Here is a 16,678-nt window from a genome sequence, read left to right as displayed (position 1 = left end):
GAGAGGGCGTCTAAAGGAAGGGTTAACATCCCCCCGCGAGGCAGCCATCAGCCTTCTGCTTCTCGGGGGTGAAGAAAAGCGAGCGCAGCCTGCCAGGAGCGGTGCAGCCCTCCCCCGGGAGGCCGCGTGCGTGGGGGCAGGAGGAGGGGCCGCTGTAATTGCATTCATGGAAATCCGCCTGCCTGCGCGGCGCCCGGCGAGCACAGCGGCCAGCACAGCGGCCAGCACAGCGGCCAGCACGCCAAGTGTCAGCCGCTGGCCGCTCCGCTCCGCTCCTGCTCCGCCGGCTCTGCCCCCGCAGCCTTCCGCTCCAGGACCCGCGCTCTCTCCACCCTCGGTTTCCACTTGGCCTTTGTTTCCTCGCTGCCTCCCGTACCCTGGCTGTGCCGGCACACATGCCGTGCTTGCTGCGCCCCTCCGTCCCCCTGGGGCAGTGGGAGCACCCAGGAGCCGGGGACGGCGGGGTGGCGGTGGCGGCCCACCATGGCCTCTGAAGCGGAGAGCTGCCAGCTGCCCAGGCTTTGACGCTGGGGCTGCAGGAGAGGGGACTCGCCTTGGGTAAGAGGCCGGTGGATGGCGCGCGAGCTGGTCGCGTAGAGTGCCACGCAGAGCATGCGGATCCCGCTCTATTATGTTTTGCTGCCAGCCTCTCCCACCCCGCAGCAGAGCCGATGCGTGCGGCAGCGTCTCTCTGCATGACTGCCTTGTGGTTTTGCATTCTGCTCTCTCCTCCTAGGGTTTTCCCACTGGCTCCTCGGGGTAGATGTTCAAATGTTCAGGGGGCTTTCTTCTAGGCCTGAGATTTAGGAACAAGCCGATGGCCGATTTTGGTGGCCCTGTGAGGGGTGAGGTGGCGAATAGGACAGCGGGAAGCAGGGGGACAGGTTCAGGGTGATTCTCTCTCCTCTGGACCCACCCCGTGAGTTTCTGTTGGACTCTTTGAATACTTTGGAACCATTCCGGGGAGGGGGGGGTGTTAGCCCTCCTTCCAGCAATATGTCCAGAAAAGGAGTTGGAATCGCACGTTTCATTTGATCCGAGGGGTCCATTCCAGCGATTAGGCCGACCGAGAGCGTTTCAGTGTGCCAAAAAATTAAGGGCTTTACGAAGAGCTGGCATAGATTGGTTTCAGGAACAGGTTAAGTGAGAACTGACTTGTTAAAGCCCCCACTGAGCCCCAGTTCTGGACTGAAAGGGGTGTGGCGGCACAGCTGTGCAGTGGGAGACGGCAGCTGGCACGGGGCGTTTCTGGAGCCCCTTCCCTCGGGAGAGAGGGGCAAGCACAGATGACTTGGTCTGTCTGCTGGGGTAGGGAATTCCCAGGCTTTCCCCGCGAGCTGAGCACTCTCCTCTGTCTCAAGGAGGCCAGCGCGAGAAAATGGTTCTCCCTGTTGGGCTGGTCCAGCCCTGCTTTCCATTCCTGTGATCCTTTCAAAAACAGCTTTGCAGACACAGATTGGAAGTCTGAACGCCAGAAGGAATCCTGCTGCAAAACTCCAGCTGGATCGGAGCTTACCACTGCCAGGCTTTAGAAAAGGTGGAGAGGTTTTTAAATGATTATTTCCTAGTTTTACCTTTTATTGAAAGCAGATGTTAACTTTGTTTTTCTAAACCAAACTTTTAGGATACAATTTTATGACTTCATCCCTTTTACTACCTTGAAATTTGACCTCATTTCCCTTTGGTTGGCTGGTTAGTGCTGGAGTTCTAGGATTTGTTAGATAAAATGTGTCCCTTCCCTTCTGTGTGTAAGGTAAGAAGATAAAATACCTTGTTTTTTTCTAAGTTTATGGGACTGTTTGGGGGTTTTTTTAAATAAAGCTTTTATTTTTAAGTAATCTCTGTACCAAATATGGGGCTTGAACTCACAACCCTGAGATCATGAGTTGCACGCTCCACCGACTGAGCCAGCCAGGCGTCTTTGTGTCTGTTTCATACATGTTCTTTCATTTGAGAAGGGCTGTGATGATGACAGACCCATTCCGGTTGAGGCTGGATGAGGTGGTGGTTACCCAAGGTCACAGAACTATCTCGGCAGGGAAAGCCCCCCGCAGGTGTCCCCTCCCACCCCAACCCCAGTTAGCCTCTCCTCTGGACTAAGGAGGCTTGAGTCATCCGGGCAGGGGTTAGATGAGCCAGCTGCAAGACAGCGGTGGGGACAGAGTTTGTCTTAAAATGCAAAAAAATGGTAATAAAATAGTTAATGTATCTGTCCTTCGTCCTAGGTAGGAGACTGGGTGGCTTTTGTGGGGGAAAGAATTTAAACTGGAAGAGTAAATGTTCGCGTTGGCAGTTTGCTAGAAGGAGCCTCTGGCCTCTGTGTTGAGTATCAGTTATGCTGGCCTCGAGCTAATTTAACTCTTTCTGGTCCACGCTGTGTACACAAATTCCTTTAAAATCTAGGCGGGGCTGCCTGGGTGTCTCAGTAGGTTGAGCGTCTGACTCTTGGTTTTGGCTCAGGTCATGACCTCAGTGTCATGAGATTGAGCCTCGCATTGGACTCCGCGCTCAGCACAGAGTGCTTGCAATTCTCGCTCCCTCTGCTGCTCCCCTTGCTCCCTCACTCTCTAAACATCAATCAGTCAATTAATCTTTAAAAAAGAACCAAAATCTCCTAGGCCATAAACTGTGGTGAAACACTTAATAAGTTAGTCATGGAAGAGGAGTACAGTAAGCAGAAATCAGGAAATCAAGATACTGCTGTTGGCTTTTTGTATGTTTGGTTTACTTTTAATTATAGTAAAGAACACACAAAATAAAATTTATCATTTTAGGTGTACGGGTCCAGTAGCGTTATGCATATTCACATTGTTGTACAACCATGCTTCAGAAGTTTCCATCTTGTGAAACAGGAACTCCGTCCCCAGTCAGCACCACCTCCCCATCCCCCAGCCCCAGCCCCAGCGCCTGGCAGCCTCCATCCTACTCTGTCTCTGGGTTTGGCTGCTCCGGGGACCTCACAGAAGTGGAATCCTGTAGCATGTGGCTGATTTCACCGAGCACAGTGTCCTCAAGGTTCATCCATGTTGTAGCAGGCATCAGGATTTCCTTCCTTTCTGAGGTAGAAAGACTGATACTGGATTGCCATGGTTTGACTTAGTTGGAAGGAAAAGTAACTGGTTTTCTAAAGTTGGCAGACTTTCTGTAAAGGTATGACATGAACATATGCGCTGTTGGCTCATGGATGCCACCAAGTTTCGGGCTTGGGTCATATCCACATGCTCCGACCGTCTACCCTCTCTTGCCCTCTGGTCATGCCAGCTGTCCTGAGGCCTGGCCTGTCTGTAAATTTGAGGCTTTCAATGAAATTCCTGAGTCATTACAGCTGTTTGTTTTCCTTCTCTCTGTATTGCCCTTTACCTGAGAGATGCCGTGGATGTTGGTTGCGTCCTTATACCTGTTGTAAAGATCTGACCCCAGATCTTATCAGCTTGGAATGGAGTTTTGTGAACGTTTGCTAAATGTTGGTTTCCAACACCTGAGTTCTTTCTGTTCTGAATCTTTCACATTGTAAGTCACTGGGACTTCCTGGGAGACCAGATGACTCACCCCCATAGGGTGGGGCAGCATGAGACATCTAACCGGTAGGATCTGCACAGGTATGAGGTTGGTAAATGCAGGCCCTTTGACCTTTTAAGTCCGGGGAAGGGAAGGAAACTGCCTTCACTCCCTTGGACAGTTTCCCAGATTTGCACTCTGGAACCCAAAAGCTGTAAATAGCTCTATTCTCTCCAGAGCTGGTAGCAGTTTCTAGAGAGGCATGAGAAAGCTTGGTCCTCCACTTTGCCGCTGCTGCTCCTGTTTTAGCTGGGGCTTGCAGTTAGGTTTTGCAGGCTGTGTGTTTTCAGTTTCATAAAACTTACAGGTCTGTAAAGGGTTTGGCCTTGCTTATTATTATTAGCAGGGGTACTTCTGGCACCAGTGCTCTGCAGGCCCGGGAGCAGCACATCTGGACACTCGGATGCACCCCCTGGCCTGGGTGGGAACGTGGCCCAGGATGTTCTCTCCTGTCTGTTTACCTTCTGCACATGTGGGGAAAAGGAAGGACCTTTCTAGATTCTTGGCCTCACTTCTTAAGAACATTTCCCTGCTGTGCTGGTGTAAATTTGGACCCCTCTTACCCACTGAAAGGCAGAGGCTATATATAAGAAGGGCGATGGTTGATGATTATGGTTGGAAAAACAAGGCAAGGGGTGTGTTTTAAAGCGAGGCAGCAGGACCTGGTATAGGGGGGTGACCCCGGAGAGCAATGTCTTGGTCCTAAAGCACATCTTTAACGCTTCGGGGATGTAGGACAGAGTGTGCGTTGTGGCAGGCGGCTGCCTGTGCTCCCGCTGAGCACAAACTGCTCTCAGAACTGCTTTCTCGATTGAACTTCATGGCGGATCGCTGGGCACCTGCTCCGGCTGCGGGGGAGCGGCGGAGCGTCCTTGCCGCCATGTGCTTGTTTATGGGAGCTGCCCCTTTAAGACAGTCCTCCTTTGTATGTGCTGGATGGAGCACATTTCAGCTCTGGGGCTCTGCACTGGTAAAATCTGCAGAGCAACATTTAAATAAAGAAATAAATGGAAGCTTCCCTTGTGTGGCTTTTCTATTCACAGCTGAACACAATGGTCCCTTGTTGTTGCACGCACTTTAATCCCCTTCGCTGAATTGGAACCCCGGGAGGGAGTGGGGGGGCCCATCCTGGCCTGGCCGCCTCGCTGGAAGGGGGACACCTTGTAAATTAACCTTTGCAGGAGTGAATTCCCGAGGCCTCTAGGCCCCCGGCGCTCTGCCCCCCATCCTTTGTGCTCGGGCTGCTGCCGCCCTGGTTCTTTTCAGGAGAAGGGGGCTTAGCCGCCCTCCTGGCACAGACGTGGGGCTGCAGCACGTGGCAGTCGGGGGAGGGAGGAGTTGTTTGTTTCTCTGCCATCTGGCCCGGCAGCCGATCTCTTACAGTTTAACCCTCATGGCTTCGAGGAGAGGAGGGAAAGCCTCGGTCCCAGGGCCGGGCCCTTCCTGGGGGCCCTGCTGTTTATCCAGCCACGCGGGGTGCCGGGTGCCGAGTGCGCACGATTGTGTCTTCCTTTCCTGCCCCGGCTGGCTGCGGCCTGCCCCATCCTGGGGGTCGCTCACCCCGCTCCCTCTCCAGCCACGGTTTTGATTTCTCTTTGCCCTTAAGTGAAATGAAGCATTTTCTCCACGGCATTTATTTTCCTCCTGGGCAGTGTGCGAGCGAGGGCTTGAAGTGGGGAGGTGACCTTACCTTGATGCGTCTAAGTGCAAGAGGTACGTGTGTTAGGGTGCTAGATTTTTCCTGGACTCAGGGAAGAATCCCACTAGACAGATGAGATGTAAACCTGCCCTTCTTTAAAAGGAGAAGTTCTCAGATGATTTGCTGAACCATAAGTCAGACAGCGCTGTGATTTAAGGTGGAACACAGAGAGGGTTTAGAGATCCTGTGGGTGATGTCAGGAGGCAGCAGCAAAGCACATGTGAATAAATGTCTTGTTTATTCCTGCTGCAAATTACCCAGACGCCGCTTCCTTCTGACCACCAGGAGGTAGAAGGCCCGTCTTTTCTAGGATTAACATTTTTATTTTTCATTTTTTAAAAGATTTTGTTTATTTGTTTGACAGAGAATGTGCACACAAGCAGGGGGAACAGCAGAGAGAGGGAGAAGCAGGCTCCCCGCTGAGCAGGGAACCTGACATGGGGTCTCGATCCCAGAACCCTGGGATCATGACTCAAGCTGAAGGCAGATGCTCAACCAACTGAGTCACCCAGGCGCCCCTTTATTTTTCATTTTAAAAGTGCAGTAGTGGGACACCTGGGTGGTTTAGTGGTTGAGTGTCTGCCTTCGGCTCGGGGCGGGATCCCGGGGTCCCGGGATCGAGTCCCTGCAAGGAGCCTGCTTCTCCCTCTGCCTGTGTGTCTCTGCCTCTCTCTCTGTGTCTCTCATGAATAAATAAAATCTTAAGAAAAGTGCAGTAGTATGGGGGCATCTGGGTGGCTCAGGTCATGATCCTGGGATCCCTGCCTAGTGGGGGAGTCTGCCTTTCCTTCTGCCCCCCGCTCCCCGCCATTCATGCTCTCATGTGCCTCCTCTGTCTTTCAAATAAATAAAATCTTTAAAAAGAATGCAATAGTACCTTCATGTATTTTTTTTTAAAGCAAGTATTCAGGAGTTCATAGGCCCCATCTCTCTGTTCCCGACCCACTCCCCAGAAGCAGCCGCTAATAATTAACTTTTTCTGGCTTTTATCTTCTGGTAGGTGCTGCCAAGTGCGTATTAGTGTTCTCATCCCACTGATGATTTTATCAAAGAGATGGTCTCTTGGCCACTTCCACTTCACATTTTCCTCCTTTTCACTCTCTCCCTGTCCATTTTTGATGGCTTACCAGTTTTTGCTTCGTTTTCATTTTAGGAACTTCCATACACATATTTACAACATCATTTTCGTGTTCATTGATCTGTTATCTCTGTCCCTGCTTTTTTGTAAGCGGGTGCCGTAGGGACCCCCGTCCCTCTGGCCTTCGCCATCGATGACGCATGATTTAAAGTAGCCTTCATGCTTTGTTCACAGATTGACTGGAAAAGTTGACCACTACACAGCACCATTACAAGGATGTGCTTGCTGCTCAGCTGGGAGCCTCTCCCGGGAGCTGCTCCCAGCACTAAGGTCCAGGGGACTCTGCTTTCTTGCCTTCCGCTGAGGGCTGCCCGCCCGGCTGGCTCCTGATTCCTTTTAGTGTTTGTTTCTCTATTTCCAGTGATGCTTTCTGTTCTGTTGAGAGGAGGCCCTGTGGTGCCTTCACACACTGGAAATACTTCTCAGCTGCCTTGCCAGCCCTCCTCTGGGATGAACTGTTTGCAGCCTGTCGGTGGGCTTCCTGCTCTGATCTGGGCTTTCTGTCCACGCACGAGAGCAGAGCGCGTGTCCTCCGTGGGCTCCCGGGGCTGCACCACCCTCGCCCCCGTGTGCACGGCTTCCTCCTCCTGAAGGAGCACGGGAGATAAACTGAGTCCTGTGGCTGAAATGATTCCGTCTTGTCCTCCACATTGAGAATGAATTCTAGGGTCAAAATCATGTTTATTTAGACCTCGAAAGCCCCTCCCCCGTCTCACAGTGTCTGCTGTTACACCGGCCACCTCCTTTCTCTTCCTGCTCTCATGGAGGTTGTAGGGTCACCTGGAATCCTCCAACTTCTGAATTTTTACAGTGAATGTGCCTCTGAGTGAGTCCACTTCTGCTTCTATCTTAAGTCTTGTTGCTCTTTATTCTGCAGGAGTGCCTCACCTTTATGTTTTCATCTGTTTTTGACTTGGCGGGGGGGGGGGGGAGTGCGGGGAGGCTGGAGGACAAAAATATGTTTAATTTCCAGGAGTGTATTGTTTAATTGTCCCTTTTTCAGAGTTTTCTGTTCTTTTGAAGTTTTCTTTTGTTCTGCTCCTCGGGTTTTCTGTTCCCTGCCTTGCTGCTTCTCATTTGGTCCGTAGGCTCGGCCATCTCTGTGGGTGTAAGAAAGGCGCGGTGGACAGGTTAAATGGGAGCTCCGTGGGGTGGGGTGGGGGCGTGTGTGCAGCGTGGCTGTGCTTTAGTCTGGCTGGACTGAACCTGCTTCGCTGTAGGGCAATCCCAGGTCTCCCAGCCTAGCTGCTCTGCTCAGTTCTTTTGTTTGGCCTCAGGTAAATACACATTCAGAGCCTTTGGTGTGTCAGGCACTGTGCTGGGCACTGCAGACGTGGCAGTGATAGGTGCACGAGGCCCCCACTGCCGTGGAGTTTTTGCCTTCCAGGAGGAGGAGTTGGCACTCTGCTTCTCTGTCCCAGAAGTTTGTTGAAATCATTTTTGCCATGGCCCCGCTTCCTGTACTTGACATAGGAGGTTGATAGCTTTTTAAAAATTCCTCTACTGTTTCTACGATAGTATCTTGGAAGGTAGAGGATTGGCAGCACATTCTGAGTTTATAACACAGAAACTATAGATTGTGACCCTCTAGACAAATGGCCGTGTGTGGTTGTGATCCCAGACTGGTTGGGTGCTGAGGTTCTCACAAGAAAGCAACCACAGAGATTTTCCAATCTGGAATGAGAAACATTGGCTTCCCGGGGCACACAGCAATCTAGAGATGTAAATTTTCTACATGCTGGGTCTGTTTTTCATCAGCCTCATTCCGAGGGCCTTAATCTTACCTCTGCTCAGTTAGGGACCCGTTGATCTGATTAAGCCGACTCTGTGGCTTCAAAACCAAAGCCTGATTATTCTCCCCTATGGAACAGCTATTAAAAATGAACTATTGCCTCAAATTTTCAACACCGTGTTATATTAGAATGAACATTTGTCTTCTAGAACCTCAGGAAATTATTTCTTAAAGAGATCTTCTAGTCTTCATGGACTAGAAATTCTTCTCTGTGAAATCCAGAAAAACCAGAATTAATTCCTTCAGGTGTGCTTTTCTTGAGATTGGAGTCTGCATTGGGAGAGTCTGTGTTGTTTCTCAGGGTGGTGTTCACTCTAACTGAGCTGATTTGTCCCCAGTCCAGCACTGGTGACTGTTCCCTCGGAGTTCCCCGGGATGCGGTGAGGTCACTCCTCGAAGGTGACCTGGACTGGAATCCCCCAGCCTCTGACATGGGTGCTTCCTTACTGTAGGACTCGGTGAATTAGTTAGGCTGTGACATCACAGCCATTGTGAAGAACATGAAGGGTAAGATGATTGAAAATGTCAGTGGATGTCACACAAAGAAGGTACGTTTCTGGTACTGTTGTGTATGGAGAAGATCGGGTCGAGGTGGCAAATGCGTTCTGTAGTGTGTCTTGGAGAAGTTTAAAAGACACTTTTCGAGAGAAGATTGGGGGGGAACATTGGGGCACTTGGGTGGCTCAGTCGGTTGAGTGTCCAACTCTTGGTCTCAGCTCAGATCTTGATCTCAGGGCTGTGGGTTCAGGCCCCACGTCCGGCTCCATGCTGGGTGTGCAGCCTACTTAAAAAAAAAAAAAAAAGCCAGCTTACCTAAGGGAGGTAATTCACCTGTGCTGTAGACATCACTGTTGCCAGTTGTTTCTACCCTATTTTATTGTCTTCCATGATTTTTATGAAATACTTGGGGAAAGTCTCCAAGTGCAATAAAGTCTCAGTGTCCCAGAAAGGGAGTCACAGGTCCAAGCTTGTAGGCAGAGCTGTTGTTGTTCCAGCTCCGTGCTGTCCAGTAGAAATATAGTAAGAGGGGCCGGGCCCCGGGTGGCTCAGCTGTTGAGCCTCTGCCTTCTGCCCAGGGTGTGATCCCGGGGTCCTGGCATCGAGTCCTGCATCGGGCTCCCTGCAGGGACCCTGCTTCTCCCTCTGCCTGTGTCTCTGCCTCTCTCTGTGTCTCTCATGAATAAATATATCTTTTTTTTAAAAAAAAGAAAGAAATATAGTAAGAGTCACAAAATGCAGCGTTACTTCCCATGGCCCAAGTGACATCAGTTGAGATATAGTATATTTTATTTATCAAGTAATGAGTTTAATGTGTGATCAGTATAAAATATTCAGGAGCTATTTTACCTTTTCGTGTAGAGTCTGGCGGGTATTTTACACACATAGTCCATCTCGAACTGGTCTAGTCACATCTCAGGTGCTTGGTAGCCACCTGTGGCCTGTGCCACGAGGTGCCGTTCTAACTTGTTCAGGCGCCACCCGGGTGGAGAAGCATCCCTGTGTTGCCCCCTCCATCAGGCCACGTGGGTGCCTTTTGCTCTTGCCCTGAAGGAAACAGGAGCCAAGGCTCTGCGGCTCCCGCGTTCCCCGCTGGACTCTGTCCTTACGGCGGCCTGCTGAGCGCGTGGAGCCTTGGGCCGAGGGGCTGCCTGGGGCAGGGTGCCCCTGCTTGCTGCTGGTGGGTTGGAGCCAGGATTCGAACCCCGGTTTTCCCGACCCCCTGCCTTTCCCCAGCACATTCAGAAGGGCCCTGCGAGGGGGCTTCTGTCCAAGCCCCTGTGCGTGTCGGGGGAGGAAGTGTTGTGTGGGGAGAACTGGGAACTCAGGGACTCTGTGGAGGAGAGCGCAGGAAAACGCAGCGGGAAGCGTGCAAAGCCCGGGTGAAGTCACCCTGTCCTCAGAGTTAAGCGCTCAGGTGGGGCGTCTCCTTCTGGACTCTCCCCCCTGCGTGTGTGTAGTCTGTCCCCTCCCCACTTACGGGTATCGTGGACGTGGTTGTGGATCGGGGTGGGCCCAGTGCGGGGGCCTCCAGTGTCCCCGCCGCAAGGGCTGAAGATGGCCAGGGCTCGGCTGACAGTCCCCTTTTATCCCTGGCCAACCTCATTTGACCTCAGGCTGCCTTTTCTCTCTTGTTTCCATGGCAAGTGCGCCTTCAGCAGAGCTTTTCTCTGAGAGCAGGGCGCTTGCTTCCTTTGGTGAAGCTGATGGAGAACAGGAGCCAGAGCTGTCCCCATTTCCAAAATGGGCTTCTAGTTTCTTCCGTGGTGTCCTTGTCCTTTTGTGGTCTCCGGGGTCTGTTTGTTTCTGGTGAGAGAAAGCTTTCTTAGTAACATTTCCCTCCTTTCTTGCAGTTCCCAGTGACCTGACGGCAGAGGAGCGTCAGGAACTGGAGAATATCCGGCGGAGAAAGCAGGAGCTGCTGGCCGACATTCAGGTAGGAGGTCACAGCAGGGACGCCCGCCCGCCCGGTGCCAGCTGTCCTTTACAGAGAGGCGCCTTCTGAGCTGACCCCGCCCCAGCTCTGAGGAAAGTGTAGTCATGCGGGTCTCACCGGTGAGAAGATGGACTCTTAGGTCGGGTGGTCCGTGAACCCTCCCCTAGCTGGTCAGTTGTCACAACTAGGTGACCCGGGCCCTCTGACTCCCAGGCGGGGTTCTCACTACCGAGTGGGGTGTGGGTGAGGGCTCAGGGGCTTGGAACACGGACTTCGGGTGAAGCTGGACCCACGTCCGGTCCTGGCTCTCGGCCCCTTGCTGGAGGAGCGATCTCAGATAAAAGGAATCGGGTTCTTTGAACATCAGTTCCTTCAGCTGTAAGATAACGAGTGAAAGCACCTGTTGATGGGTTGCCATCAGGGGTAAATGAGGCCCTGTTGCTACAGGACTTAGCGTCTCTGCTCGTCCCTGTGAGATATTTAAGCAGCAAGCGCTGTTTCATCAGTGTTTCTGAGATCCTTTGTGGAGCTGTGAAGCTTTGTAGGACAGAAGTCATAGAAGCCATTGGTTGGATTATTTTAGCCCTTAGGGCAGCAGATGTTATTCTTGTAGAATTCTTTGTAGAACATTTGGGAGCTCGGGGCTGGGGAGAGGAGGGCAGGGACCTACTCTGGGTCCCCAAAGCTGCAGAGAGTGGAAAGGAAAGACTTGCTGTGCTGTTGACTTCAGTATAATCGATCACTTGCCCTAATCCTTTGATTCCTCTTTGGTGAATGCTAGGAAATCCTAGCAGTTCTTCACCCCAGGCCCCCTCCGCCGTGACCGTGACCCTCCATTCTGAGGGTCGGCCTTACCCACGAAAGGGGCTGAGGGGAGGCAGGAGCTCGGGTTGGCCATTCCCCTTGCCAGCCGCTTGGCGGCAGTGTTGGCCCAGCCCAGGCACCGCGGGCCGCGCAGGCTGGGCGTGTGTCCTTCCTCCTGAGCCCTCTCACACTGGCTTAGCGAGCTACAGGGATGCTCCGATCCACTGTCGCGCTGTCGCAGCGCAGCCATCTCAGTGAAAAAATACGTATTTTACATGGTGTGTATGCTTATGAGTTTCTTCCCTAGACTGTGATCCTTGAGGTCAGGAGCTATCTTTCTCACCTGTGTATTCCTCGGAATGTTTACTATCCGGTAGGACCTCAACAAATATTTGTTGAACAGATGAATTTTCTGGAATGTTAAAGACTTTTTTTCTGGTTGCCTTATTTTATTTTGCTTTGCTTTATCTTGTTTTTGCTTGGAGGGAGTTCTGTGAGCTGTTAGAGGGGCTCCTCTCGCTTGCATCGGCCCCCCTGGTAATTCTGGATTATCTGTTTTGTAGAGGCTCAAGGATGAGATAGCAGAGGTAGCTAATGAAATTGAAAACCTCGGGTCCACAGAAGAAAGGTGAGTTCGCCCAGCTGCCGGCTGGGTAATGTGGCTGGGGCCTCCCGAGCTCCCGGCCTGTGCTTGCAGCATGTGGCCAGGGAAGTGTGCTTTCTGCCCTCGGTCCCTAGCAAGCACGCACGACACTGTGTTTCCTGTCCTCCCCTCTTCAGTGCAGGGGAGGGCCCTTCATATCATTGCAGACATCAAAGCAGAAAACTCTGAAGGCCCCCAGAGCCTGGAACAGCCCTTAAACGACTGTGTGACCTGGTGTTTCTTCCCTTTGCTGTCCACTGTGTTTGCATTTTAGAGTTTGTGCTTTTCCTTAGCGTCAAAAGCTTAATGCTGCTCGCACCATTTCTGAAGGCTGGAGCGCCCGGTGTTTCTGGGTGCGGATGCCACAGGGGGCTCGCCTGTGCCTCCCCTGCGCTTGGGAGCAGAGCTTGGACATGGCATTCTAGTGCAACACTGCGAGAAGCGCTTGCAGGTTAATGGCATGAGTGTCAGTGACCTCCAGAGTTTAGTTTTGAATGGGGTTCCCAGACCGTTTTCTAAGTACTTAATGCACTAACTGGGCTGTTTCTAACTCACTACATGTCTGTATTTTTGTAAGCCTAAGTCCCCTGTCTGGCTTCCTAAGACCATTTGAGTTTGTTATTTTAAGCGGGTATGGGCGGTGCCTTTAGGGCTTAGTGAAGCCAGGCGGTCTGCGGAGAATGGCCAGCTCATCACTGCCGGGCTCCGTATTGTCAGTTTGGGATTACAGCCTTTTTACCTTACATTTTTAAAAATTGTGGCTTTAAAACAGTGAATACATTGGAGTTTAATCAAACTTTAAAGCTTCTGTGCTTAAAGATACTATGAAAAGAAACAGGTAAGCCACAGACAAGGAGAAACATTTGCAATAGTGTGTCTGAAAAAGGACTTGCATCCAGAACACATGTGACTCAGTGGTAAGAAGGCCCAGACTGAGAGTGGGCCCACGGTCCCTGGTGTCGGTGAGTGCCGGCACTCGGGAGCAGCACTTTCTTGTCATGTGACACACGCGCCCGTGCCATGGCCAGCAGTTCTGTGCCCAGGTGTTCACTTGGGAGAGATGAAAGCACGCCCAGGGAAAGAATGTGCAGTGGTGCTTATGGCATTCTCACTTCTCCCCGCCCTAGCTGTAGGCGGCTGGAATGCCAGCCGGTGGGCACGGGGCGGGCTGGTCAAGGTCACAGGCCGGTCACTCACATGTCACTCACACAGCACAGCACACCCTTGCTGTGTGAGTGACAAACGTTCTGCATCTGGTTGTGGTGATAGCTGCATAACTTCATAAGCTTACTAAAAACCGTTCAAGCATACAATTAAGATGGGCATATTGTTATGATATGTACGTGATACCTTAAAGTTTTTTTTTTTTTTTTAAGCGTGTTAAAAGAGAAGCATGGAGTAAAAGGAACAAACAAACCTGGGGAGGGGATCAGGCTTTCAGCTGACCTTCCACACTTAGACCTAAGTACACCTGTGCTTTCCTGATAGCACTTTCAAAACTCTCTACAAGTCCGTGGGTGCAAGTGGGAATGATGCTAGGCCTTCACAGCTTCCTGACTGCCTGGAGTACTAACATGGCTGTGGTGGTTGTTTTACAGGAAAAACATGCAGAGGAACAAACAGGTGGCCATGGGCAGGAAAAAATTTAACATGGACCCTAAAAAGGTGAGTGGAGAGGGTGCTACTGGGGGCCTCGGGCTTTAAATAAGGTGAAAGATTTATACGATCTGAAGAGAAACCAGAGTATTCGGGCTTTAAGATGGGGCGTCTGCAACGCTCAGATGGAGCCCGGTAGTGCCCGTCACAGCTTCCTGCCCTTCTGTGGAGCACACGTCCCTGTGTCACGTCCTCTGCCCTGGCTCCTCAGCTGGGACTCCCCTAACCCTTCGTGTCCATTGCCGAGTATTTATTAGATACTTGCTGTGTGTCCTTCCTCTGCCCTTTCCCCTCCTTTCTAGAGGTTTCTAGGGTGTGAGTGTCATCGGCAACCTTGATGTCTCTTCTAGGGGATCCAATTCTTAATAGAGAATGACCTGCTGAAGAACACCTGTGAAGACATCGCCCAGTTCTTGTACAAAGGGGAAGGCCTCAACAAAACTGCCATTGGTGACTACCTGGGGGAGAGGTAAGGCCTCAGGAGAAAGGAGCGGGTTGTCAGCAGTTCCAGTGTGCTCCAAGTCCCCAAAGAGAGCGCTGTCCTCGGGCAGCTGGGTTCTGTCCTCAGTTGGTGCTGAGGGAGGGGGGCTGTACTGGCGAACGGTGCCTGGTGGGGACCTCGCCGTGTATGGAGTCTGTGGGGCTACGGGACTCGGCTTGGAAAGTGCCTGGCTGGGGCTGGAAGCTTGGATTCTCAGGCTCGGTTTCTGACTTCCACCCCCACCCCCATTTTTGTTTTTCTTGCTAGAGACGAGTTTAATATCCAGGTTCTTCATGCATTTGTGGAGTTACATGAGTTCACTGACCTTAACCTTGTCCAGGCACTACGGTGAGTGTGTTTGGGGATGGTGCCCTGGGAGGTGGGAGAGGCACATCTCTGTGCCAGGTCTGTCCTATGTGGCGTTTTGGTGAAGGGATGTCTCTGGGGGCCCGTGTTGAGCATCCTGAAGTATGTTGTATGTTGAAGGAAAGTGGCCTAAGAGCCTGTGGCCGAGAGGACTGGATGGTTAACGAGAACTGAATAACAACCCCCGTCCTGAAGGCAAATTTCACAAAACTCTTCCTCATGTCTTTTAATAGGAAATTTCATTGGGAAATTGGTGTATGTTTAAATTTGGAATTTTTTTTCTAGTTTTCAGTGTAGAAAACCCTTTGATCCTCTGCCCTAGAATAGGAATTCAGTAGCTGTTCACTTCATTTTAGGAAAGTAAATTTACATTTTTTACTAAATCTTTTTTCTTTTTTTTTTTTTTTTTTAAGATTTATGTATTTGAGAGTGCAGGCACACACACGTGCAAAGGCAGGTGAGGGGCAGAGGCAGAGGAAATGAGAGTCCCAAGCAGACTCCACACTTAGCATGGAGCCATAGGCAGGGCTCGATCTCATGACACATGAGCCAAAACCAAGAGTCAGATCCAACCAACTGAGCCATCCATGTGCCCCCATTTTTACAAAATCTTTTTTTTTTAAGATTTTATTTATTTATTCATAGAGAGAGAGAGAGAGGCAAAGACACAGGCAGAGGGAGAAGCAGGCATCATACAGAGAGCCTGATGTGGGACTCGATCCAGGGTCCCCAGGATCACGCCCCGAGCTGCAGGCGGCGCTAAACCGCTGCGCCACCGGGGCTGCGCCATTTTTACAAAATCTTTGGAGACATTGTCCTCCAGTGTCCTGGCTGCTGGGGGCTGTCAACAGCACCATCTTTTTTGTGTTGCTATTTGGGTAGGTGAAAATAATGCACAATGAGACCTATTGGCCATGGTCCCTCTTTGACTTAAAGGGATCAATTGTGAATGCTTTGATAGAAAATCTTCTTTTTCCACCACCTCATCTTATTTTCCAGAGATGAGAGCTCATGAACGTGAACATTATTTCTATTTCAGCCTTGTATATTAATCTGAAGAGGAGAATCATTCTGTTATACAGTAAAACCTTAATTTTTCACTTTCTCTTAAACACTTTACCTTTGACTAAGAGAACAGTGATACAGAACCGTAGTTTGCACCTACTAAGAGCTGCGGGAGCAGAAGCCCAATGCCAGTGGGTCCCCCTTTTGCACTTTCGTATTAAAATCCATGGGAAATGTAACAACCATTCCTGGAGAAGTGAGTGGTGTCCCTGAGCCCAAGCGCAGTAACATACCTGTCCTCACCACTCAGGCAGTTCCTGTGGAGCTTCCGGCTACCGGGAGAGGCCCAGAAGATTGACCGGATGATGGAGGCATTTGCACAGCGCTACTGCCAGTGTAATAATGGGGTGTTCCAGTCCACAGGTAGGGCGGCCGTGTGCCCCACTGATGGCCAGCATTTCCCACGAAAGTCTCTCTCGGCGCTAGATAGTTTCCAGAACAACAGGGCCTGGGTTCATGCCAAGAACAGTGATTTAAATGGTAGTTATAATAGTAAAATGTTGGGAATGATCCAGAAGTCCAGGGAGTAGGAATAAGGGGGTGGGAATGTAAGTTGTAGTAGCTGTTAGGCAATGTGCAACTATTAAAAATCCTGTCCTTCATCTCTTTGGCTTACTCGTTTTACAACTAGAATTCTGAAAAGTACAGCATAGGAGGTACAGTCGGTGATACTGTGGTAACGCCGAGTGGTGATGGGTGGTGGGCTCATTTATGGTGGTGAGCACGGAGTAATGTACGAGGTGGTTGAGGCAACATGTATACACCTGAAACTAACGTCATGTTGTGTGTCTACCATACTTGAATTTAAAAAAGAATTTCGGGCAGCCCGGGTGGCTCAGCTATTTGGCGCTGCCTTCAGCCCAGGGCCTGATCCTGGGGACCTGGGACGAGTCTCACGTCGGGCTCCCTGCATGGAGCCTGCTTCTCTCTCTGCCTGTCTCTCTCTCTCTCTCTGTCTCTCATGAATAAATAAAATCTTAAAAAATAGTAAAAGAATTTAAAAAACAAAAAATTTGTATTTAAGAGGAGGCTTTATTTGACA

General features: G+C 50.9%; 1 protein-coding gene across 4 annotated transcripts in view; it reads left to right on the top strand.

Moving 5' to 3' along the window:
- The window catches only part of CYTH1 (cytohesin 1), a 79,545-nt gene that overhangs the window by 48,169 nt on the left and 14,698 nt on the right, over window positions 1-16,678 (top strand). For 3 of the 4 annotated variants that reach the window (XM_055320286.1, XM_055320296.1, XM_055320285.1), the window contains exons 2-7: window positions 10,539-10,621; window positions 11,989-12,053; window positions 13,667-13,733; window positions 14,075-14,193; window positions 14,473-14,553; window positions 15,887-15,999. In XM_055320286.1, coding sequence (XP_055176261.1) covers window positions 10,539-10,621; window positions 11,989-12,053; window positions 13,667-13,733; window positions 14,075-14,193; window positions 14,473-14,553; window positions 15,887-15,999 — 528 coding nt within the window. Of the gene's footprint in view, window positions 1-255; window positions 559-10,538; window positions 10,622-11,988; window positions 12,054-13,666; window positions 13,734-14,074; window positions 14,194-14,472; window positions 14,554-15,886; window positions 16,000-16,678 lie in introns of those variants that run through there. The other variant, XM_055320287.1, reaches the window with a different exon arrangement.

Source organism: Nyctereutes procyonoides, unplaced genomic scaffold (genome assembly GCF_905146905.1).
Source record: "Nyctereutes procyonoides isolate TBG_1078 unplaced genomic scaffold, NYPRO_anot_genome, whole genome shotgun sequence".
Lineage (NCBI taxonomy): Eukaryota > Metazoa > Chordata > Mammalia > Carnivora > Canidae > Nyctereutes > Nyctereutes procyonoides.
Note: the sequence above shows the minus strand (reverse complement) of the source record. Positions and strands in the feature narration are given on the sequence as shown.